General features: G+C 42.9%; 1 protein-coding gene across 1 annotated transcript; it reads right to left on the bottom strand.

The window, feature by feature from the left end:
* Positions 1-3108: 3108 nt before the first annotated feature.
* Positions 3109-10601, bottom strand: Gimap6 (GTPase, IMAP family member 6). Its single transcript, XM_055605452.1, has 3 exons — positions 10352-10601; positions 7369-7462; positions 3109-5353 (listed from the first exon to the last, which is right to left on the bottom strand). Exons 1-3 carry the CDS (start codon positions 10529-10531, stop codon positions 4713-4715), a joined length of 915 nt encoding a protein of 304 aa, XP_055461427.1. The 5' UTR covers positions 10532-10601; the 3' UTR covers positions 3109-4712.
* Between the last annotated feature and the right edge of the window lie 14264 nt (positions 10602-24865).

The following is a 24865-nucleotide window of genomic DNA, read 5'->3' on the forward strand; positions in this document are numbered from 1 at the left end:
AGGTTCCTGTGGCTACTGGCAGCCATATGACCAAGAAAACAAAGCAGAAGTATTGTGGGTTTCTGCACTTCCTTTGCCTTGGCAATAAAAGGCCCTGCTCTCTTGCATATCAGTGCTACCTTCCTCTTTCTCCTTGGGATTCAGAGCTAGAAGTTGCTTTCAAAGAATACTGAGTAGGAAAACATGTCTCTGATGGCGTTTATCTTAGTCCCAAACAGACTCAGAGCCACCCTTTGCCACATCAAAATCAGGTCCTTTGTCTGCTAAGTCACTGAGGTGAATTATCTCAGAGATGTAGCCAAACAACGCCAACATGATATGCCTGGAAGCAATCCCCATATGCCATAGGGAGTTTTAGACCAGTTACAATGGATGGGGAGAACCAACCATGGCCCTGCAATGGATGCTTCCTGAGCTGAGAAACTGACTTGATTTACCTCAGCTGAGACTTCCATGTTGACTTCTCAGAGTCTACAGATAGGGAGCAGCACTGGAGAGGGGCAGAAGTGTGGTCTGAAAAGTCCATCTGAGTATAAGTCCTGCAAAGAGAACTGCAGGGCAGCTGGCATGCTATCTAAGCTGTCTTCCAGAGAGTACCTACAACCACCATACAAAACTCTGGAGAATGCCTATACCACCATACAGAGCCTCTCAATAGGTCAAACTGCACTGATGCACTGATTTAAACAAAGGCAATAGGCGAGCACTATGAAAGTATAAAAAACAATTTAAAAAAGAAAAATGTTCAATTTTCTTCTGGTATGATAATCCTAGTTTATGTTTTAACCTGTCATTCAGGTTTAGATGAAATTATTCAATGGTTGCACATGAAATCACTTCTTTCCAGGCACCCACTGACTGACAGTGGCTTCCTTTAAGCTTCCTCAAAGCCTTATTCCTAGAAAGGCTACTATTGGCACAATTAGACATTAACAGTGTCCTGTCTACTGAAGGACACACTGTCTGCTTCACATTTTGTCTGTGTGTCCTGCAGTAGTCATTACCTAAATGAGCTCTTTCACATTGGTGAGACTTTAAAGCCCATATTCTCTTTGCTCAGTACTCCTTTCCCTCCCTGCTCAGTAATAGAATGTATCCACACCACCTACAGATCCATTGTACCCTTGGAATAGTATTACACAATGCAAGGCTTATCTTTCATGAAGATGCTTGTTTTGGGTAGATGATTCAGTCTGGGGATAAGATACCTGATTAGTTGTGCCTAATTCTCAGTGCTGAAGTTACTTTGGGGCAGAAGCAGGGGATCAAGGAAGTGAAAATATTTATCATATCTGGTTGCTAGGAGCCAGGGGAGAGGAAGCAATCTGTTTCCTGTTGTGGAAAGGAATACAATACAATACAATACAATACAATACAATACAATACAATACAATACAATACAATACAAGAAAGTGCAGCATCCGTTACCAGGTGCTTCCCAGAAACATTCCAAACCATGGCCACTACTGCCCTTTGCCAAAAGAAGTGATTTGTGATGTTTTTTCCTGTGCAACTGAGGTTAGGAGTTCCTCTTTCCAGGCAGACAGATGAGATAAGACACAGACCTGCAGATAAGCAGCTGTAGGAACATCTCTCCAGAAAGACATGCTTGTGTGCTGATGAAAACCATACATGACCTGTAAGAAGTCAGTTTTCTTTTGCAGCGTCCCTTCTTTTAAAGACTCCTTTCCCTCTGCTCACCCTTTTAACTGATCTTCCTGAAGAGCTCATTTATATATGGAGACCTTCCCTTTACCCCCATCCTATCAAGGTAAAGGAAATTTTGTAAGGATGAAAACAACCTTTGCTTTCTAATATTCCCAAAGCTAAATCTAAAACTAGGTGATGGAACCCAAAGAAAAAATGGGAGGTAACTAGAGTGGCCTGCCCCATCTCAGCCTTTCTGCCCAAGTCCATACAGATGTAGACATTCCCACATCATATAGCCTGGGTTAAGGTTCTCCTTCTAGGTCAAGGTTGGCTTCTTCAGTTCTTATCCCAATTTCACTCATTCTGACCCATAAGAAGTACCAGTGACAATCCTGTTTGCCCTTCTGAATGAGGTTTCTGTCTCTTCTCTAGCTTCCTCCTTCTTGTTTAGCTTCTTTAGGACTATAGATTTTAGTATGTTTATCCTCTATTATATGTCTAATATCCACTTACACGTGAGTATATACCATATGTGTCTTTCTGTTTCTGAGTTACCTCATTTAGGATGATATTTTCTAGTTTCCACCATTTGCCTGCAAATTTCACGATTTCCTTGTTTTTTTTTTAAATTAATTACACTTTATTCACTTTGTATCCCCCCCATAAGCCCCTCCCTCCTCCCCTCCCGATCCCATCCTCCACTCCCTTCTTCACGCATGCTTCTCCCCAAGTCCACTGAGAGGGGAGGTCCTCTTCTCCTTCCTTCTGATCTTAGTCTATCAGATCTCATCAGGAGGGGCTGCATTGTCATCTTCTGTCGCCTGGTAAGGCTGCTTCCCCCTCAGGGGGAGGTGGTCAAAGAGCAGGCGAATCAGATAGGGAACAGGACAGGAGCCTACCACATAGGGCCTCTGAAAGACTCTACCCAGCAAGGTATTGAAGCAGATGCTTAGACTCATAGTCAAACTTTGAGCAGAGTGCAGGGAACCTTATAGAAGGGGGAGATAGAAAGACCTGGAGGGAACAGGTTCTCTATGAAGTCTTTATGCTGCCTTTAAACTTGCTAAGTTGCCATTTGAACCTTTGTTACCTTTGGTAAACCATGCCTCTTTCCCCTTCTGCTGTCCCTGAAGATATGTTGTACTCATTTACCCAGCAGATGTCTGTTTTACACACACACACACACGCACACACACACACACACACACACAGAGAGAGAGAGAGAGAGAGAGAGATAAAAAAAAAAAGAAGTGCCGGTGAGACCTGTTTGTTATGGTTCAAGAGAATTGAGTGACGTTTTTTAAATTTTAGGTTTCTATTCACATTCTTCCATAGCCCAGCATACAACTTGCCACGCACGTCAGAGCCAGTGTGGTGACCAATTGGTTAAAGCCTCTTTTCCAAAATCAGAGAAAAACCATAAAGAGGCAAGAGGTTACCAATAGAATAAGGCTTTATTGGGGGCTTATGGTGGAACGCAGGGGAGACAGCACACAAGTGATGGTTCTGGGTTGGCTCCCTCAGATTTGATTCCTTGGGGTCTCTGCCATGTCCTGTCTACCTTCGGTCTGTTGTAACCCTTGCATGTGCATGGTGGTCTGTCCTTTACATTTGGCCCAAATGTACTTAGCTCGCCACCCCAGGAAAGACATAAAAGTTTTTATTAGTCATTGTGCACATGTGGCCACTGCAGAGAAGTCGCTCAGAAGCTTAGAAGCAAGTCAGTGGTTAGAACATGGTTGTAGAACACAACCTATTAAGATACCTTACTTTGGGGAAGAAAACTCTAACTGGAGATCTGGGCCTCTCTCTTCAGTCTCATTGTCGTTTTCTGCACACTGCACAGGGCAGCCATTTTAATGACACAGTGCCTGTCCCTCTTCATGCGTAAGGAAGGTACAACCTTCTGGTTTATGGCAACCCCGGGGCTGCACTAACTCTGACTACCTTGGCTATGCAGCTGTGCAGTTTACACAAAAGACAGAACCAGTCCTGTTGTCAAGAAGCTCTGGTTGTAGCAGAGAATAGACACAGAGCATAAAAATATGTCAGTGGGACAAAGGTCCCATATGATTGCCCTCTGTTGTTGGCTCAGGTGAAGGGCCTCTGTAGGAGCAGTGTTATTGTGCACTGGGTAAAAATTCAAACGCTGATTTCTGTGTCCCCATATCTTGCTCAATCCCCTACTTTCCCTCCTCCTCCTCCCCTGGCTGACAGGAAGCCCAACCCTATTTTCTCAGCTGCTAGGTCACTGGCTGTCAAGCCTCTTTACTGACATAGCAGGGGACAATTGGGGAGTAATGTTAACACAACATTGAGACAGGAGATTCTCAGAACAAGGATTGTAACTATATATGGGGGAGCACAAAGAAGCTATGTAGCTGGACACAGAATGTAGCTGCCCCCCTTAACTGAGGCCTCACCCCATTGCCACACCCAACACTCTGACCTAGGGGCCAGCAAGCTCTCTTCAAAGACAGAGGGAGCAGGCAGCAGAGGCTGGATACAGGGCACAGCTGCTGATAGAGGCTCCTTGTGTTGGTTTGATTGAGAATGACCCTCACAGGCTCATAGATTTGAATGCTTGTTCACCAGGAAGAAGCTTTATTTGAAAGGATTAGGAGGTGTGGCCTTGTTGGAGGAAGTGTGTCGCTTGGTGGTGGGGAGCTCAGCATTGAGCTTTTCAAACAGCCCTTTCGAAGCCCAGAGTCTCTCTTCCTGCTGCCTGGTAGATTTGGAGGCAGAACTCTCAGTTGCCTCTCCAGCACCATATCTGCCTGCATGCTGCCATGCTCCCTGCCAGGATGATAATGGACAAAACCTCTGAAACTATAAGACAGCCCCAATTAAAGGCTTGCTTTTGTAAGGGTTGCCATGGTCATAGTGTCTTTTCACAGCAGTAGAACCCTGACTAAGGACACCATGCTTATGGCCAAGCGGGGCTCAGATAGATGCCTTCTCCATCACGTAGCTACAGGCCTTCTCAGAGGCCATCTGAATCTAGGACAGCCTTTCCAGCCAGGACTCCTGAGGGGCTGCCTCCTCCAAACCTTGCTATTTGGTTAAATTGATTTGCTGGGAATATTTGGAAGTTCTGTGGTGTGGCAATGGCCTTCATTTTCCCACAAGATCAATTCAATTTTCTTCATAAGGTCCTGCAGCTGGGCCTCCTGCTCATGCCCTCGTGCCCTGTTGTTGAAGCCACAATGACGCCTCTCGCAGGCAACATCCAGATCGTCAAGGCTCTTATTGTTGTTCTCTTGAATATATTCTTCCAAAGAGCCCCCAGCCAGGTCTTCCTTCCGGGTGAACACCAGAATGGTATAAGCCAGGATCCCTTTGCCAAGGATCTCCTGAAGGTGCCTGGCGGCTTGCTGGTCCTCGGTGGTGTACCGGCCCACCTGTATCACCAGGAGCACTGCATGGGGCCCTGGTGAGGCCAAGACTTCACGGATCTTCTCAGCTGTTACCTCAGGCTGGTCCTGAGGTGACAAAATGTCTGGGGTGTCGATCACCTCAAGCTCCTTCCCTGCCCACTCCCTGCTCCCTTTCTGAAATGTCATGGTCACTGGTCTAGCACTGATTTTGGACTCAAATACTTGCCTTCCCAGGATGCTATTTCCTGTTGCACTTTTCCCACTTCCTGTTTTGCCCACCAGAAGGAGCTGCAGTCTCTTTGGGGTGAGCTCTTTCTCCTTCAGACCTGGAGGAGTTTTACAAAAGGGAAATGGGGTTAGAACCTGTCCTCTCTGTTTACCAGAGGCATCTGAGTAGCTGAGAAACAATGTCCCAAGATGAGCAGGGCAGCAGAGACAAAGGCCAGCACCTGTCACTGAAGTCTGCCCTAGGCTCACATTCTCAGCCTGTGTCCTGACAGGTGGAGGTGAACATTCCTACCAAGAGGGACATCAACGCCATCACCTGAGAAGGAAGACTCAGATGTCAACCAAACAGCAGTTAATCAAATGCCAAGATTTTTAAATATAACTGGGAGCTGGAGGCTAGGAAGGAAATGCCCTTCTCCCGGACCTGCAGGTGCCAAGACCCAAACCATATAAAGTGGCAAATGACAATTTCCAAGTGTGGGCCCCATGGGAGACACTGACAGATATTAGATTACAGAGCGCTAACCTTCCCAAAGGCAACTAAACTCTGTGTTCTCAGCCTTCTCAGCACCCAAGGGCTTTGGGTATGCATGCCTGCACTCTAGGCTGACCTGCACCTACCTTGGCTCTCTTGAGCTTTTCCAAAGGGGATAGAAATGAATTTTAGTGGGTTCATGGAAGTTTCAATTAAGTGTGGACAGTCGGATGTCCATTCCTGCCTGCCTAGCCAAGGCACAGTTAGGGCCAAAGAGTGTTTCCTGTTTGAGTCACTGGACCTCATACTTAGAAGCTAAATGCATCATGAGATGCAGAGAGGAGATTTTTCAAGTTATGACTAACTTTGTTTTCCATGAGAAGTGAAAAAGGCTTAGCCTATGTCAGTGACTGTAATGGAAGTTTTGGTTTCTTTGTAAGTTTTGTAAATATGCTTTTGTTTTTATCCCAAGTGTGGGATTTTATCTGGGTTATTGTTTGTCCACAACTGTTACGGGTCTCCTGCAGAGCATGGCTTTTGCCAGCTGGTAATGTCTTCCATGTTCGGCATGAAGAGGGGTGTGGTCTAGGACTCTTCGTGTATAAATATGAGGCTGATAAAGAGACTGGGTGGTGTTCAGTGTGATGTTCCATGTTGGCATGTGGCGTGTGGCATGTAGCAGTTTGGAGAGACAAGAGACTAGAGACAGTGCGGTGGTTTAGAGCAGACAGACAGAGAGAAAGGCTCTGGGGCACAGCAGCGTGGAGGAGCCTGCTAGCTGTGTCTCTGGTTGACAGAGATAGGTATAGAGCCCTAAAAGAACCTCTTGACCCTAAATAGCTGGGAGAAGTAAAGGGGTCTGGACCCCCTCTCCCCACCTTTTCTCTCTCCTACTTAAGGTTGTGCAGTTGGTGGAAGGGAGGTAGAGGCCTAAGCACCCCAAATAAAGGAGATTTTTAAAAAAGAAAGCTACAGGTGACATCCTACTATAGGTGACTGCCCTGTGTGGCAGAATAACTGGACTTTTTGTTCTAATGGCCCAAGCCCTTCAAATTCATAAAGAAAAAAAAATCATGTTGAAAAAATCATGTTAAAATATAATGAATCACACACATTAAAAAAATGTCTTCTGGAAAGAAAATAGGGGTAGGTTTCTAGCATCCCTGCATTCCATCTCCCTAGGTTAGGTGGCAACGGTGACTGTCTGACAAGGCTGAGCCCAGTCCCTTCCAGTGGCCACTGATGACTTCTTGCTTGCTTGCATGGTTCTGTCAACCAGTGTGAGATGTCAGATCCAACGAGTCACCCACACAAGGACTACTGACCTCCTGAGCCCGGGGAAAGGTTAATATCATCTCGTCCATGACCAGCCTGTCGTCAGGGAGGACTTAGAGGTGAAGACTCTTCCCGGGGGCTGGCATTTCTTACTTCCTATGTCTGTCACACTTGTCAGTGCCTTAGTTTTTCCAGGTGTAAAGAAGAGCCTTTTTGCTTTACTTTGACTACAGTGGTTAAATCCCTGTGACGAAGGCCTTCATCTCCCCCTCCCAACACTCAATGTGTGGTCTCACGTTCCTTTGCACGCCAGTGTTCGCACCTGTACTTCTCTGATTCACCTCTTCTAGGGAAGTAGCGTACCTTTTGTCAATCCTTCTACAGAGCCCCGGGGAAGCTGCCGTGTGGGCTTCTTCTGGGGACTGTGTTCACCTTCTTCTTTTTCTTCCTCTTCTGTCTACAGAAAACAATAATGCATTTTTAAAACATGTAAATAACTTTGTGTATGTGTGTGTATGCATGCCCGTGTGATGTGGTTTGCATGTGCCATAGTGCACATGTAAAGTTAGAGGACTTTTAGGAGTATCTTTTCTCCTTCCCCAGTGGGTTCCAGGAGTCAAACCCAAGTGGTTAAGGTCTCGAGGCAAACACTTTAATCCATTGACTCATCTCTCCGGCCCATACAATTTTATGGATTGTGTTTTAAGGGGCACTTGCCTGCCTCTTTCCAGGGTAAAGCTATTCCATATGTTTGTGGGAGGGGGTTGCTTGATGAGAAGTCAAGAAGAAGAATAGGATACACTCTGAGGAGGCTTTAGGGACCCTACCCAGCCACCAACTGTGGTCTCCTTCATGAGTTTAAGATATTGTTTGTCTTAGAGAAAGGAGGTACTGAATTCGTTTGGGTAGACAATGTCCAGAGCGGTTCATTGAGGGACCCAGACTGGGGAGTTTGGTCACTAGAAAAAGAGTGAGGAAGAGTTAAAAGAGAAGGAAGCATTGTGGTCTTGATTTGTGTCTCAGATCATGTAAGATTTATGTGGGCAGCATCAGGAAGTTCTGGGGGAGGAGATGGCTTAGGGTCTTCAGCTTAGAAAAACCCATCTAGGATTTAGCACTGAGAATTGGCATGGCTGAAAAAGAGTAGTTGTATTCAGCAGTTGCATGGAAGGTGGCAGCTATGGTGACCTTCATAGTGCAAGACAGTGCTCTTGCTGAGAACTGAGCACCTCAGGGTGCAATGGAGACATGGTCATTGGCTAGGATGCTCACACTGCCTGGGCCTAAGTGTCCTTTCTGGTAAATTTTAGGCCTAAATCTGAAGAAACCTGCTCCTCCAATGTCACAACAGATTCACTGTTACAGATTGACTTTTAGTTCTCTTTGCAAATTGGAGCCATAGCATCCCAGCCAGGAACTCTCAATACCACTCTGATGAGAGAGCAATGCTTGCTTGCTTCCTGAGCTAACACTGTCCTCTCTTTCAAGGACTTACAATGATGCTATCAGACTGATGTCCCCTACAGGGCTGGGAAGAAAACTGTGTGGTCCACAGTTTTCCCGGAATGGCCAGACCCCTCACAGCCAGATTAAACTATCCATCCCTTCATCCCACGTGCAGGAGATCTGGACTCATTACCAGATCCCTGGTGGGTGTTCTGCTCCACTCAACTAGCAGATTTCTCTATCATCTCTGAATCTCAGGAAACAGCCAGTGGGAGCCCCTGAAGAGATGACTTTGTGATATGCTTATACAATGTTCAGCAAATGTCTGGCTTGACATGTAAATGCAGGTAGCTGAAGAAAGTCTGGTGGTTTCCAAGGAAGAGTGAGGAACAGGTGAGGCCAATAGCCTCACTCAGATCTGGTCAGTTGCTTCTTGGCACGAGAGGTGTTCCAACTGCATTGGCTACCTTTGTGCCGCCTGTCTCTATGACTGCAGGCCTACAAACTACAGATCCCTCAGTCTCTGTTCCTGCCTTCCTTTCATCATTGGTGGAAACTGAGGCAGTACTTCTTCACTGACCTCTCTTTTTTGGAGAACAGGTTGCTGAACAGGAAACAGTTCCCAGCAGATGAAGCTGAAGAGAGTGCAGGAATCACCCAAGGGCAATAGTTATAGACCCAGCACTGTGCCCACAGCACTGTCAAAGGAAAGAGGCTCATCCTCTGAACCTCGCTGTCCCTCCTCTGAACACTGCCACACATGCAGGTTATGCTCGGCATCTTTATCTCCAGCCCAGATGAGAGACATTATCAACCTGTTATATTGCTCGGAAAGAAAGTGAAATTTACAAAAGTGCCCTACCTCTCCTTTCACCAGAACACACACCCTCTCTGCCTCTCCTTAGGGTGGAAAAGGTATATAAAGAATAATCATAAAATAAGATAACACAAAGACAAGCAAAGCAGAATCATACAAAACAAGCAAGCAAACAAGAAATGGAGGCAAAGAAGAAGTACAAAGAACACATGTAGGTGCAGAGACACACATGTTCACACACAAGTCCTATAACAACTCAAAACTGGAAGCCATAAAAACATCATGAGATAAAGAACCTCCAAACAAAAAATGCCATTGAGTTTATTTTGTGTTAGCTATCTATGGCTGGGCAAGGACTCAAAACTGAAAAATTAGTTTTGTGGGCTTTTTTTTTCTTTTTTCTTATTCTTTTTTGTTTGTTTGTTTTGATTTTCAGGTTTATTAAATTTCTATTTTATTTTTTTAAGTGAGAGGGAACATGAAGTTTGTTCCTTAAGGTGGGAAGAGGAAAAACACGATCAAACTAAATTCTATGAAATACATTTAAATAAAAAACATAAACATGATACCCACCATACACTCACTATGTATACATTTAAACAATACACAGAGACGCAAATGTATACCTGCAGCACATGTGTCATTTATACAGCTGAAAACACATACACTTATACAACACATACATATACATAAACAATACACACATGTAAATATGTGTATACATCCAAATATGACACATACATAAAATACATTGTATCCCAGCCATAAACATGCATGTAAACATGCATACAAATAAACAGAAATATACATATGAAGTCATACAACATGCCTGTAAGCACACAAACATACATCCAACATGTACAGATACACAAGCTGTATACATACAAACACAATGCACAAAATACATACACAAGGACCGTGAACACATATATACACCAACGCAAATATTTATAGACAGCAAATATCCTCAAAGATGCACAAATATAAGACACAAAAAGCATATGCACACACTTAAACACACAAATCCAAACAAGACACACACCACACACACATACATGTAAACATACACATGTTAGGACTTACCACTGAGCAGGCTGACGGGCAAGAATGGATTCGTTTCCTGTCTGTCATAGCACTGCACTCTGGTGCGTTTTCTGGCTTTCCTGATAGTGCCAAAATGTCAGCTCTTTGGCAGAGCCAGAAAAAAGTCTCCACAGCATATGAGCCAATGGACCTGAGTGTTCGCCTGTAAAGCCAATCCATCTTTCAATCCATATTTTATTAGCAAAATATGATCTGAGCTCAAGAATAGTCCTTTAAAAGAGCAGCTCACTGTGAGATGAAAAACAGGAAATGAGCAGAAACACAAGCCAGTCACTTCCGCTTACAGCCTAGAAGAAGAATTTTAAAAAGAATATAGTGCCGTGGTCATTTTTACCCTGATCAGAGATAACAAGGCTCAGAGGCTTAGGAAGCTGTAGGCCTCTGGAAAGCTGTCTCAGGGACACAAAGCCTTGGTCCCACCCTTTGGGGCTGAGCTCACTTCCTCGGGGGATCTTCTCCCAAACTGTCTTGTAAATATCTTTTCTTGGTACAAGGTCTAAAAATTCATTCTGTCTAAGACTTTCCATGCGTGGAGATTCTTTTAAAATTGTCAGGCAGGTCCCAAGTTTTTGATATCTTAAGGAATGTGACTTTTACTCGTTTGTTTATTGAGACAAGTTGTCACTATGTAAAGCATGCCAGCATAGAGCTCACAGAGAGGGAGGCCTGCCTATCTCCCAGGGCTGGGATTCACTGATTAAAGGAAAAGATTTATTTTTATTTTTACCTTTTTCATATTTATAGGTGTATGATTATGTGTACGTGTCTGTGTGTGTGTGTGTGTGTGTGTGTCTTATTCTGGGAACAGAATTCAGGTACTCTGAAGTAGTATACACTCTTTTCTTTTTTTCTTTTGGATTTCCTAGACAGGATTTCTCTGTGTAGCCCTGGCTGTCATGGAATCCTCTCTGTAAACATGGGGCCTCAAACTCAGACACCCACCTGCCTCTACCTCCTGAGTGCTGGGATTATAAGTGTATGCCACCACTGCCCAACACAATATACACTCTTAACAGTGGAGGCATCTCTCCAGTCCTTACTGAGGCTTTGGACATATTCTTGTTATAAAAGTAAAAGAAAAGAGAGCAACATAAAACAAATGGGCTACTTGATGTTGTGTTTGAGAAACTGTGGTATCAATACCTGGTTCAGAGGAAGTAGCTGTGGTGCTCTCAAGATGCTCATAGGATATTCTGGTTCTAACAGTACTAGAGCACTTCATTCTTGAAGACAGTTGCTCACAAATGTAGGTGTTGCCTGAAAAAGGAGGATGTGAGTGAGGCATGATGGTGAACTAGGAAAAGAGGTAAAGAGGATGTCCTTCCAATAGGACACTTGTTCCTGAGCTTCTGAGTTCCAAGATACCCTTTCTTCTGAGCAGGAAGGCCAACACAGCTCCCAGCAAGCAGCAGAACTCGGCAACTTCAGCCACGAGGTTCTGGCTTTAGAATTAAGGACAGAAGAGAGGGGTTATAGGATCTCCCTCTGCATCTAAGGAAAGCTGCTGAGGATAGGCATATGGCAGGGCTGTCCCTCCATGAAGGCCTGGAGAGGCTGCTGTGGAAGCTGTGAAGGTGAAGCCTGGAAGCCAAGAGGTTGGAGATGCCAGAGCTGTGGGCTACCTCCTTAGGATTGCTGCTAACAGAGAGTGTAATCAGCCCAAGAGAGAGAGAGGTATGTTGCAGTCAACAAAGAGGAAAAGTGTTGGTGATCCGAAGAGCATTTTGACATCAGACATGGAGATGCAGAGTTTGGAATTTGTCCAGCTGGTTTTCGGTCTTGCTTTGGTCCATTATTTCCTCACTATGCTCCCTTCCCCACATTTTGGAATGATAATGCATATTCTGTGCCATTATATGTTGGAAATACATGATGTTTTTTATTTTAATTTTATAGGAGATTATAGTTAAGAAATTGCATTGATCTCAGAAAAGACTTTGAACTTTGTTTTGTTTTGTTTTTGTTCTTCTTTTGAGACAGGTTTTCTCTGAGTAACCTTGGCTGTCCTCTACTTGATTTGTAGACCGGCTGGCCTTGAACTCACAAAGATCTGCCTGCCTCTGCCTCTCTGAGTGTTGGGATTACAGGCGTGTGCCACAGTGCCCAATTGAGCCTTTGAACTTTTAAACAGTTTTATCTTTTGGGGCTTTTAAACATTGTTGAGACTATGATGGACTATGGGGACTTTTGAAGTTAGACTAAATAACTTTTGTATTATGTTATGCTTGGTTGAATGCTTGGCCCATAGGGAGTGGCACTATTTAGGAGGTATGGTCTTGGAATAGCTATGGCCTTGTTGGAGTAGGTATGGTTGTGTGGGAGAAAGTGTCTCTGTGGGGGCGGCCATTGTCTCCAATGCTCAAGCTACACCTAGTGTCACACACAATCTCCTTTTGCTGCCTGCAGATCAAGATGTAAAACTCTTGGCTCCTTCTCTAGCACCATGCCTGCCTGCAGGCCGCCATGTTTCCCACCATGATGATAATGGACTAAACCTCTTGAAACTGTTAGCCAGCCCCAATTAAATGTTTTTCTTTATAAGAGCTGCCTTGGTATGGTGTTTCTTGACAGCAACAAAACCCAAATGAAGATACGTTCCTTTCTGCTGTTCCCAGGAGCGTGTAAGCAAACTTGCATAAGCAAGTGTGTCATTGCGCAAGACAGTTTCCTCAGCCTGAACTTTGCACAATGTTAACCATCGTAATGCTTTTATGCACAAAGTTTCTTGATGTGCTGTTCAACAATACTTTATAAACATGAGTTTTTGGTGGATCTTCTATTAATTTGATAGGTCTCTTTTTATTATTTGACACCGCTAGGGTATAAACAGCTACTGTGCCAGACAGATTAGCGATGAATAAAGAACATCAGTAGAATGTTTGTTTTAAAACTTCATATAAATATCTTGGGTGTGTCCGTCTATATATATACATGTGTACATGTGAGCATGCATGTGCCACAGCATGTGTGTGGAGACCAGACAATGACTCTGCAGAAAGCACGTCAGTTCCAGGAACTGAACATAAGCTGTCAGGCTTGGTGGTAACCACTTTTACCCCTGAGCTGTCTTGTATGATTTGTCTTTCATATTTGTCTATTTTTTCTGTGTGTGCTTCCATGAGCCATGACACAGGCATGGAGGTCAGAAGGTAGCTGGAGAGGGTTAGTCCTCTCCTTCTACCATGTTGTTTTATGGATTCAAATTTATGTTGTTAGGCTTGGCAGCAAGAGTCTGTACCCGCTGAGCCATCTCACTGGCCCCCCAGTTATGTGTTTCAATGGCACTAAAGAAGCCATTTCTTTGCAGATGTTATACTTGTCGTCAATATTGCTAATAAAAATGGCAAGCTCAGCCATATCTGTAGCATCAGCACTATCGTCAATCAAAAAATCATAGAATCTAACACTGCTGCCTCCACCCTTCAAACCCTTCCCACAGAGTTTCTAATTTCTTCAGTCACACTGGCTATACGACAAACTGATTTTAGAAATAATATAGAATAATGCTTTTCAGGGTGTACTGTGTCTTTCATACTCTCCATATATTGCTTAGTAAACTCAACATAAGTAGTTTTGATTTTCTATTAAAATGCTATCACATAATCATCTTTACAGTAGATTTGGAGTTGTGATTTTCAAAACAATTCTGGTTGAGACGACACATTTGTTTTTCAGTTTCCTTATTTTATCACCACAGCACAATCCCTGACGCACATAGAATTTAACAGCATGTGTTTTTGTGTACAATACCTTTTCAGACTATGAAAACTCATACATATTTCCCTCTCCAAACCGTGAGAAGCCCCTGTGTAAAATAAACAGGCCACCTTACCACATTTCTTGACAAAATAGCCTGCTTTTGCTCACTTGTCATTGAACACTTTTTTTCTTCATCTGTAAATTTGGGGTACTGAGAGGGTTTTGTTTTCTTTTTGAGATCTCCACAGACGCCATGGCATATGTCTACACACATGCACACAGAAAAAAAAGTAAACAAATGTGAAAAGAGGAACAGCACAAATCCAATAACTGAGGAGAACGTTCAATGTGCTAAAGGAGCTTGTAGGACACTTAGTTGTGAAAATTTTGTAGTTTCGTTTCTTTAAAAAGCACAGAAACATTATAAGAATACGTTTTCATTTTACTCCCAGTGGTGGGACTTGGGCCTGCTTCAGACTGTCTGCAGCAACTGACTCCGATCTGCCTCTTGCTCTAGCAGAGGCGTGAGTTTTCCAGCCACTGATAGTTTCTGTGACTGTGTGACATTTGGAATTTTGGGGACTTGTTTGCTAGAGCCTCTAGAGGTTGGGAGTTGCTGCTTATTTAGGGGAGTGGTCGGTTTGTTGTTGGTTGTTGTTCCTTAAGTAGTCATGAAGAAAGAAGAAACAACAACAAGAAGAAATTAGATACCCTGATGGTGAAGATAAACTTACCCCAAGGAACTCAATACCCCAAAGCAGTAGGAAGTGGTTTAATGATAATGTCACCTCCTTTCTGGCCCCTGACTGTACTCAAGGATCTCTTTCCTTTCCTCTCTATACTTTTTTACTCTCTTATCTAGAGTTAGGGGGTTGAAAGGGTGGAAGAAAAGGGGTGGAGACAGGTAGAAGAAAGAAGAACCCACAAAGTAGCAAAAAGACAGCTACACCTAGTGACCTTATTTCAACCCTTGGAATGCAAATAAAGGTGAAAGGAGAGAATTAACTCCAGAGTCAGCCTCTGACCTCTGCATGTGCTGTGCTACATGCATGCATATGTCCTCTGCCCCAGACGCAAGGTGAGTAAATACATATAAAAGACTTTTAGATCAATAATAAAAGCAAGCTGAGATGAAAAGTAACAATGAATTTGACTATGAAATTTAATTGACAGGAAAATGCAAAGCAATGTTTGAACCCTTGCACATCTCAGCTGTGGATGCAGCATCAAGTAAACAGCCAGTTGTAAAGTGTTGTGGGAAATACAACAGGCACAGCCAAGGAAACATCTTGACTATGAAATAAGAACATTTACCAGCCTTCTACGTAACATCAAGCGCCATCCTTAGCGGCAGAAGGTTAAAACAGCATAGAGAAATGCTGTGTTTCATGTGTCAAGTCACCGTGAGCACATGTCTAGTGGTGCCAATTTGACCCTCTGTGCTTGCAAACCGCATGCCATTTATATGAAGCCATGCATGCATGTAAACAGCAATGGCATGCATGCATTATTTTGTGTGACCATGTTGTCATCTACAAAATTCGTATTCGAGAACCATGCAATTGTATTACCAAAATACCCCCTCCACACACAAGTGTCATACTTCGGGGCTGGAAAGATGGTTCAGCAGCTGAGATCACTGACTGCTCTTGTGGAGGACCTGGGTTAAGCTCTCAGCGCCCACACGACAGCTCACAACGGCCTGTTCAGTTCCAGAGGATCTGTGCCCTCTTCTGACCTCTGCAGGCACCAGGCGTGCACATGGGCCACATACACACCTGCAGGCAAATACTCAATCCACTAAAAATACATAAAAAAGCACACCTCACACTTTAGGTAAGTTCACAGTTCTGTCTCAGACCACTTGCAAAGCTCTGTGGGCCACTGGACATGGACACGTATGAACATGTTAGAAGTGCCTCAACATGGTCAGTTTTCAGGACTCACATGTTGCTCTGTATTATTCTGTTCATCACCTGTTAAAAATGTTGTTTCTCTTCCCATCCGTAATCAAAATGAAGCACCTATTTTTAGTTCCGATAGTTACTGTTTCTGCAAGATGGCTTTGAGTGTCTCAAAAATGTGTCAGAGCAGTCCAAGGCCAGTTTGGTATTTAGCGATGAGAATTTGGTACTTGTTACTGCAGCGTAATTGGGCCTAACCTGACAGACCCAGGATCAATGAGATATTCTGATGTCGAGCTCTCTTCAACCTTCACTCTCAACTTTTGATGATTTCCTTTTTTTTTTTTTTTTTTTGGAGAGTGTTTCCTGGTATTTGGTTTTGAATGGAAATTTGGAGAGACCCCCAAGGGACTAGAGTCACATGCTTTTATTTCAGTATTTGTATTTTACCAGGAACTGATGAACTACTGCTACTGAAAAAAGAATACTTTAATTTCCTTACTGAATCTCTGGACTCATTCACAACTAAGAGAAAATGTGGGCCCTAGGAAGTTCAGTTGACCCCTTCGGTCACCTTCTAGGAAATCAACTTTCCCTTTGAGTTGATAGCTCACAGCTATCCCAACTTAATGTCATTCTGTTCTGTTTTCCACTCTTTCTCTCAGCCTCTCTCTGTATTTTTGTATCTCTCTCTCTCTCTCTTTCTCTCTCTTTCTCTGTCTGTCTCTCTCTCCCTCTCATGAACCAGAGTTTCTTCATAAGGCCAGAGGTGGCCTTGAACTTGTCATCTTCCTTCCATAGCCTCTTGGGTGCTGGGATTTCAGACAGGCACCACTATACCCAAGATTTATGTTTATCTTTCTTTGTGTGTTTAACTCATGTATGTTAACTTCCCTTTCCTTCAAACCAAATGCTTCTGTGTTCAAGTCTTTTAAACACAGCATGTCTGTGGAGAAGGTGGCTCACAGTCTTTCTCACTGTGTTGTCTTAATGAACTGCGTCTCTGTTCCAGAACCGAGACACCTGTTTCCAAACAAGAAGACAAGAGGAGCACACAGTTGTCGGTGAACAGTGATGACATTGAACATTCCATCTAAGTCTAGGGTTTTTGGGAAAAAACTCAATTACAAAGAAAGGACTTTTAGAAAAGCATGTATTGTTTATTGGAAGAGTGGTGACTGTAAACACAACTTTTAACATTTAAGTAGCATTTGCTGTCGGTCTGGCCATTTTTAAGGATTGTGTATTAACTCACCTCACCCTCACAGCCACCTGTTGAAGAGGAAACTGTTCTGTTCTCAGTTTGACAGATGAAGAAACAGGCACAGAAGGTTGAGCTTTCTATGAACTACTTTGGGGCTGCTGTGGCCAAGTACCTGACAGAAATAGCTTAAAGGGAGAAGTAGTTATTTTTGTCAGAATGTAATGTTAGAATGCAGACCAGACTGTTTCAGCCACAGGTACCCACAGCAGGCCTCCTCTCATCACAGAGGTTGACACCCACTGAGGGCGTTTGGGGAGTCTCCAGCTAACAGACTTCTAACTGTCCAGATTTCTCACCTGGGGAGGTTTCTGATGGCTACACATTCTGACTTCCACCCCCTTCTCTAATTGGGAATCAGAACCCTTCTGCAAGGTCCTGCTGTGAAACCATCCCTCATCCCCAAAAAGTGATAGGAGATTCTCATTTCTGTCACATGGGTCCTGACTCCTCTCTTCTGAGTCTCTGCAGCCATGCTGTTGTTGGTCTGTTGTCTATGTATCTATGTGCTAACAATTCCTCTAATAAACCTTTTAGCACTCAACCACCCTTTTTCATCCATATTGGACCTGTAAGCAGACCTCTCAAGTTTTTTTCATGACCCCAGAGGGTTTGGAATGGGATTCTCAGACAGAAACCGAGGAAATGAAGGCCTTTCTGCTAGGAAGTAGCTTTATTTGTGCTGGCACATGCTCAGCAGATTCAAGGCTGAGCCCTCAGTGCAGTGGGGCTTTGACCTGTAAACACGTTCTAATGTATCTTCCCCTTATGTGGTAGCACACATTCTTATCGAGCGTCTTCTGGCTATAAGTTCGTGTTTCAAGGCTACATGGATGTGCAGGGTTGCTGTGATACTGAGTCACTGAGGCTGCAGGGATGAGGTGAGAATGCTGTGCTGATGCTGATGAAGGAATGTTTCCATCACACACCACACACACACACACACACACACACACACACCACACACACACACACCACACACACACACACACACACACACACACACACACACACACACACACCACACACACACACACACACACACACACACACACACACACACACATCTGTGTAGTGGGCTCCCAGACCTTAGGAGGATGTCCCTCTTATTTAGAATGGATCATGTTTCCTGAAGACATTCCCACAGATCACCCCAAAGTGTCCCTTACTATTTCCTAGGAGACTCTAAATTCAGTGAAGCTGATGCTTCATTACAAGCTTTTTTGCCAAGGCAGAAAGCGTGGAGTGCTCACCTGGGATTTGGATGGTCAACCTGAACTCATGTGATTTGTTTTTATTAGTTTCTTTTCTTTTTTCAAAATTTTTTTTGAGGTAATAGGAACTTCCTTCTCCTCCACTCCTCCCAATCCTTGTGCCCCACACATTTCTTTTCTCCCAAACACCTGCTGTTTAATGAGTGTTTCAATAGTTGAATTTAACCAGTTTCACATATAGTACTGGGGTGCTCTATCACTGGCTCACGTGCCTAGCTCTCTGCCCCCCCCCCCAGGACAGGTTCTCATTAAGCTTCTCAGGCTAGCCTTGAGCTTGTCATCCTCATGCCTAGCCTCTCATCTTATTAAGCATCAACCATAATTTCCTGTGATCTTTCTGGAAGTACCATTTGATCCAAGTAGACTGGAAACAACAGATTCCCTTTCGAACAATGTTATCCCCATGGTCAGAGCATTTGTGTTGCTAATAGAAAGCCCACGTGCCCTCAGATGCTCTCTGTACACAACAGGGTTATTAAAGAGCACACACACACACACAAAAAGCCACAAGTTTGTATCTGAGCTGCTGGGAAGATCCTGCCTCCCAGGCCTTGTACTTGCCATGGGCCAGCACTGAGGACAGAGAGCTAACCATCTCCTTTTCACAGACTCAGCACCCATATGGAAATGTGTCCTGACTAGCTTGAAAGTGTCAGAGGGAGGACAGTTGACATGGAGCACAGCTGCCCCAGCAATTCACATGTTGTGTGAAGGTTGACACAAATGTCTCCTGGCCTAGGCGGCAGTACTCAAGTGTTCAGCCGAGGTGGACCAAGTGTCGCTGTGGGTGTAGTGTTTAGCTGTGGTCAGCCTTGGTTTTCTTTTTCAAAGAAAATATAATAATTTTGTTAATTCATAGAGAATTTCATACATGAATACAGTGTTTTGATTGTACTTCCCCTTACTCCACCCAAGTCTAACCTCTACCTCTTCTCAACTTCATGTTCTCTCCTGTTTTTTTAATTTTAATTTTATTTTTATTAATTACAGTTTATTCACTTTGTATCCCAGCTGTAGCCCCCTCCCTCATCCCCTCCCAATCCCACCCTCCCTCCCTCTTCTTCTCCTATGCCCCTCCCCAATAAAACTTATCAAGTCCAATTTATGCTTTCCACATACTCTTGAATGTGTGGCCTTTTTTTTTTTTTTCCCTGAAACATAGTTGACCTACCAGAAGTCACACCCTTAAAGAAAACTGCCTTTTCTTCCCCTAGAAGATATCAACTGTGTGACTGACACTTTAAGTCAGTAGATTTTACACAGGTCAGATTACCCTCTATGGTAGGAGTGAGCCTTGTCAAATCTGTTGAAAGATAAAAGATAGACTAAAAAGATAGGCCTTAAAAAATAGACTAAAACTTTCCCCCAAAAAAGTCTGACCTCAAGATTAGCACAGCAAACCTGGCCGATCTGAACAATGTACAATGATAGACATGAAAATGTCATAATGAAACCCGTTTGTCTGTACGCTGACTAAAAATATTAATTGAAAGAGAAAAAGAGGAAACAGAAAACCCCTCTGAGTTCCCAGCCTATCTGGCTTGGTCAGTGGTATTTTGGACTATGGGCAGAAGTATTGTCCCCTGTAGCCTGATGACCTGTCCTCTGCATTTTGGCCCTCTGAATTCCTGCAGTTGTGTGAAATGGCCACTTAAATATCTATCTATCTATCTATCTATCTATCTATCTATCTATCTATCTACCATCTATTTATCTATCTACCTACCATATATCCATCTTATCTATCATCTATCTATCTATCTATCTATCTATCTATCTATCTATCTTTCATCTATATCTTTTCTTCTCAATGTGGATAAATATAAAATACAGATACAGTTGCCCTTTGGTTTCTGTGGGGGATTTTCAAGTCCGTTGTAGAAACTGGCTCTGCATTTGCATGTAACCTCCAAGAAGCCTCCCTGCACTTCAGCTCATCTATAGATCACTCATGGTATGTAACACAGTCTAATGACTATGTAAATAGTTGCCACACCAGAGAATAATCATGAGAAACAATGACCATACAAGCTCAGTACAGATTAAGCCTTGTATGCCTGATCACATTTTTATCTGAAGTTAGCTGGGTCCATGGATATGGAACCCATGGACACACAGGACATTCAGTCTAGATCAGATATAGATCTAAGTCCATAGAAAAGAGGTAAGCAGAACATATAGATATGGATGGATATGTAAACACCATCGCTTCTTCTCTTATTATATTCCACAGACCCACAGAAGCATAGAGTGGCTGGGGCCCAGCTCGTGCTGCTAAAACAACTGAACCAGACACTAGTGTAACAAACTCAGGATTGAGCTCCAGGGTTTGGAAGCAGTTTATGGCCAACACTGTGTGTCAAACAATGACAAATACCATCAATCTATTCTCAGTGGTTTTTACCGAAGTGTGTAGACTTGGCCAGATGCTCTCAACATTAGAAGATAATAAAAACTTCTAGTTCTCTGTATTCTATAGATATTAATGTTTGTCTGATGAGTAACTCAACCTTATTTCCAATTCTGTGTGCTATCTCTTAACCCTTTTAATTGCTTATATTGCTTACAAAGACTATGCATTTCATGTACCCCATTAGTCAATTCCTGGGGTTATGTCTTGTGCTATTAGAATCTTTTTCAGAATCTTTTTGCCTATACCAACATTTTGAAGCACTTCCCCTGAATTTTCCTCTATAGTTTCAAAGCTTTAGGTCTCTCATTTTCTTTGACCTGTTTTGTAGTTTTTTATGCGGTAAGAATTAGGGATCATACTTCATTCTTCTGTGTGTAGACGCACAGTTTGACATCACTATTTACTGAAGAGGCTTTTTGGTAATGTATGTTTTTGACAAATTTTTCAAAAACTAGGTGTTTCAAAAGCTTTTTCAAAAGCTAGGTGTTCCTAGATGTGTAGTTTATTTCCAGGTCCTCTACTGTAACTCATTCATGAACATGTTCGTTTCTGTGACAGCACGATGCTATTTTCGCTACTATGGCTTTGTTTGAAATCGGGTATTACGGTGTCTCCAGCACTGCTCTTTCAGCTAAGAGTTGACTCTTCATCATCTTTTCTGCTTCTATATAAATTTTTCTTTTTTTCCCTAGTTGGTGGGAATGTCTAGTAATGTCACTAGAATTTTGATGGATCTTTGCTTTTGTAGATTTCTTTCAGTAATGTTGCAATTTTTACAGTATTAATTGTGCCAATCTATGATTATGGGAGGCCTTTCCATATTTAGTACCATCTTTAATATTTTTACTGCCTTAAAAGTTTTTGTTTGTTTGTTTGGTTTGGTTTGGTTTTTGGCAAGGTCTTTCATCTCCATGCTTTAAAAATCAGTTTAACTTGGTTGTGTTTATTACAATTTTTTTTCCTGGCTGTTTGCTAACATCTTTATGTTGGTTTTGTGTCCTGGTTGGAATTATTTCAGTTTGTTAAGCATTTCATGATTTCTCTCCACTAACAATATGAAAAACTGCTACCAAATTGCTCATCAATGAAAGTATCTGTGCATAAAAAGATCTCAATAAACATTTTATATTAAGCTATAATCCCATAATACAGATAAGCAGAAGCTAAAACAGCCATATAAATGCACAAACTATTCAGGGTCAGCAATAACAGGCTTACTTATGGACACACACGTGTGCGTGCGTGCGTGTGTGTGCTCACACACACACACACACACAAAGAGAGAGAGAGAGAGTTGAAGAAGAGAGGATAACTAAATATTAGCACAATTCTTTATCTGAATAGACCTTCATTACTCGGTAAGAACATCATGCTGTTAGGACATCTACAAATAAAATTCATGATGGTCATTCAGCCAAAAAGAAATATAGTTTGGCTATCTACTTAGATGCTTCTATGGCTTATTGGATACAGTTTTAATGACTCCCAAAGATTTATACACTGTAAGTTTGGTTCTTGGTGTGATGATCCAAGGAGGTAAGAGCACATTTAAGAGATAAACCTGACTGTGGATCCTGTAATCTACAATAATGAGCTGCCAGGCAAAGTGTGCCTTCTGATGCAATAGCAGAATGACTGTTATTGGGGTAACCAACACTTTCTTCTTGGAGTTGAGGCCCACTCCATATGAGGAAACTCATGCCTAGTACTGTTTACCTGCTCAAGAGCCTGTGGCTGACAAAGTCATAGGCCTCAAGGGGAAACAATCTACTACTGTTTTCCTAAGTGTTCATGTTGTCAAATTATCTTCTTAATACTCATGTTTATTTCCACAGATTAGTGTTTAGCTCAGCCACAGTATGAGCAGTATCTATTTTCAGTGACAACAGCTCATGAATAGATTAATAACTGGTTCATGTGTCAAGAATGAGTAGTAATGGAATTCATGGCACTAAATGGGATTGCTTTGTCACCCATTCCAAGGCTCATGAAATGAGGCAGAAAGAATATAAGAACCAGAGGGTGGTATGGCCTTTGTACTCATGAATTCACTGCAGCTATGTGTTCCTGCACAAAACCTGAGCAAGGCTGGACTCATCACATTTCATCATGGCTAGGGGAAGTGCCTACGAGTGTTTATCTCTCTCTAAAGAACTAATGGCAGCAACTGGTTGCTAGAAGAGAGGGGCATCATTTTCTTCAGTGGTACAGCCACTAATGTGTTACCAAAAAACTCCAAGAAATAACTCATGCTCATTCAAGCAAGTCTAATCAAAGTCTTTATCATGCACAGCAAGGAAATTTGCACCTAGGAGGGGGACTTCGAGAGAAGAAGGGTTTCGTTGAGAGAAAAGCAAGATGAGAAGGTAATGGAGGGTTAAGAACAACTAAAGTGTGTGTGTGTGTGTGTGTGTGTGTGTGCGTGTGTACTGTTAATAAAGGGATGGGAGGCAGACCCTCACAGAAAGTTTTTAAGTCATTTCGAGTGTGCCTCTTGAAAGTACTAAGGTAGTTCTAGGACCTGAGAATGTTTGCCCAAGAGTGAGTTGCTGAATAGAAGAGTTCTCTTTTTCCCTGCAGCCTGGCTTTAGGTCTTGTCTGAATAATTTTTACCTCTGGGTGTAGCAATCTCCTCTGAACTGAAACATTTTTATAGTGAGGGAGGAGAGAGGATCTGAAGATCCAGAAAATAAAAATACCAAGATTCAGGAAGATCCTGAAACTTACAAGACTTCAGAAGGTCCTACTGAAGATGGTGCATGCCACAATAGTCACTAGAGAGAATAAACTTTTCTGTGGGGTTGATTACAAGTTTTTCAGAGAACCTCAAGAACTCAACTTTCATGAATCATAAAAGCCATCCCATGCTGGGATGAAGTTTTCAGGGAGGCAGCTGCCTTTGAGTCATACCATACTCCTGTAAGTAATTTCTTATCCATCCTCCTGTAAGGAGTGATAATAAACTTACTGATCCACTAAGATAAAGGGTTGGAATTCTGTTGGGTCTTTTGTTGGTGCCCTATTTAGGATGAATACACATTTTGTTTCTATCTCCCCAGGAAAAGTCACACGTGATATCCTCTTAACACATAGTCTACTCGCTGCTCTACTTCCGGATACACACCACCACAAAGAAATAAGAACAGCAAGTTAGTTGTTTTGTAGATTTTTCCCACCTCATAATATTTAAGTATTGTGTTAGGTCACATTCATAGTGCTCACGAGGTTCACACAGCATTGGGCATGCCTGACTGATTTCTATACACCTTCCAGCATTAGATATACATGCTGCTTTGTAGAAAGGAGAATTGTTAGAATTCAAAATTCCATTCTTTCCTTTCACTCACCAAGTGCCACCGTATTCTCTATCGCTCTAAGCCATAACTGGTTGTTTCACAATGCAGGTGTTACAATGGAGTCACAATCTAGCATCATCAGCTAGAGCCTGGCTCCAGGTAGGCATAGCTGAGCTAAAGTCCAACCATCAACTGTGCTCCTCTTTGGCCTATGTCACTTTCTCCATCTGGACATAGTCCACGAAGTAGCCTGTCTTTACAGATACCCGCCAGTAGGGCGTGACCAGAGAGCACCCCACTCAGAAATATCCGTCATCTTGTTTTGCCCTTAACACCGCACCCCTGAGAATCTTATCTTGTTATGTAGAAATTTAAATCAACCACAAATAGAGCCAACTTTTTAAAAGGTTAAAATAATCACACTGCAAAATGTAGTCAGAAGAGTCACCCCAGGCTACCTCAAGTACCACAGCCTAAGTAATGCTAAGCCTGTACCCTCCCCCAGACTGAGCCCTCAGCTTTCCACCAACACAGAGAGACAGTTATATAGAACTTTCTGGAGCTCCTAGGATGTATGCACAGGTAACAGATTGTTACACGGAGATACGTAGGTGCAAAATGTACTTAGGATGGCTTCTAGGGTCAT

The sequence above is a fragment of the Psammomys obesus genome, unplaced genomic scaffold (genome assembly GCF_907164565.1).
Source record: "Psammomys obesus unplaced genomic scaffold, mPsaObe1.curated_primary_1811, whole genome shotgun sequence".
Taxonomy (NCBI): domain Eukaryota; kingdom Metazoa; phylum Chordata; class Mammalia; order Rodentia; family Muridae; genus Psammomys; species Psammomys obesus.

Excerpts from the sequence above, each read along its gene's own strand:
- Gimap6 (XM_055605452.1), bottom strand. The coding sequence starts at position 10,531 with ATGGATTGGCTTTACAGGCGAACACTCAGGTCCATTGGCTCATATGCT. Across the intron at positions 7,463-10,351 it reads GCCCGTCAGCCTGCTCAGTG|ACAGAAGAGGAAGAAAAAGA; the intron begins GTAAGTCCTAAC and ends TGTTTTCTGTAG. Across the intron at positions 5,354-7,368 it reads TGTAGAAGGATTGACAAAAG|GTCTGAAGGAGAAAGAGCTC; the intron begins GTACGCTACTTC and ends AAACTCCTCCAG.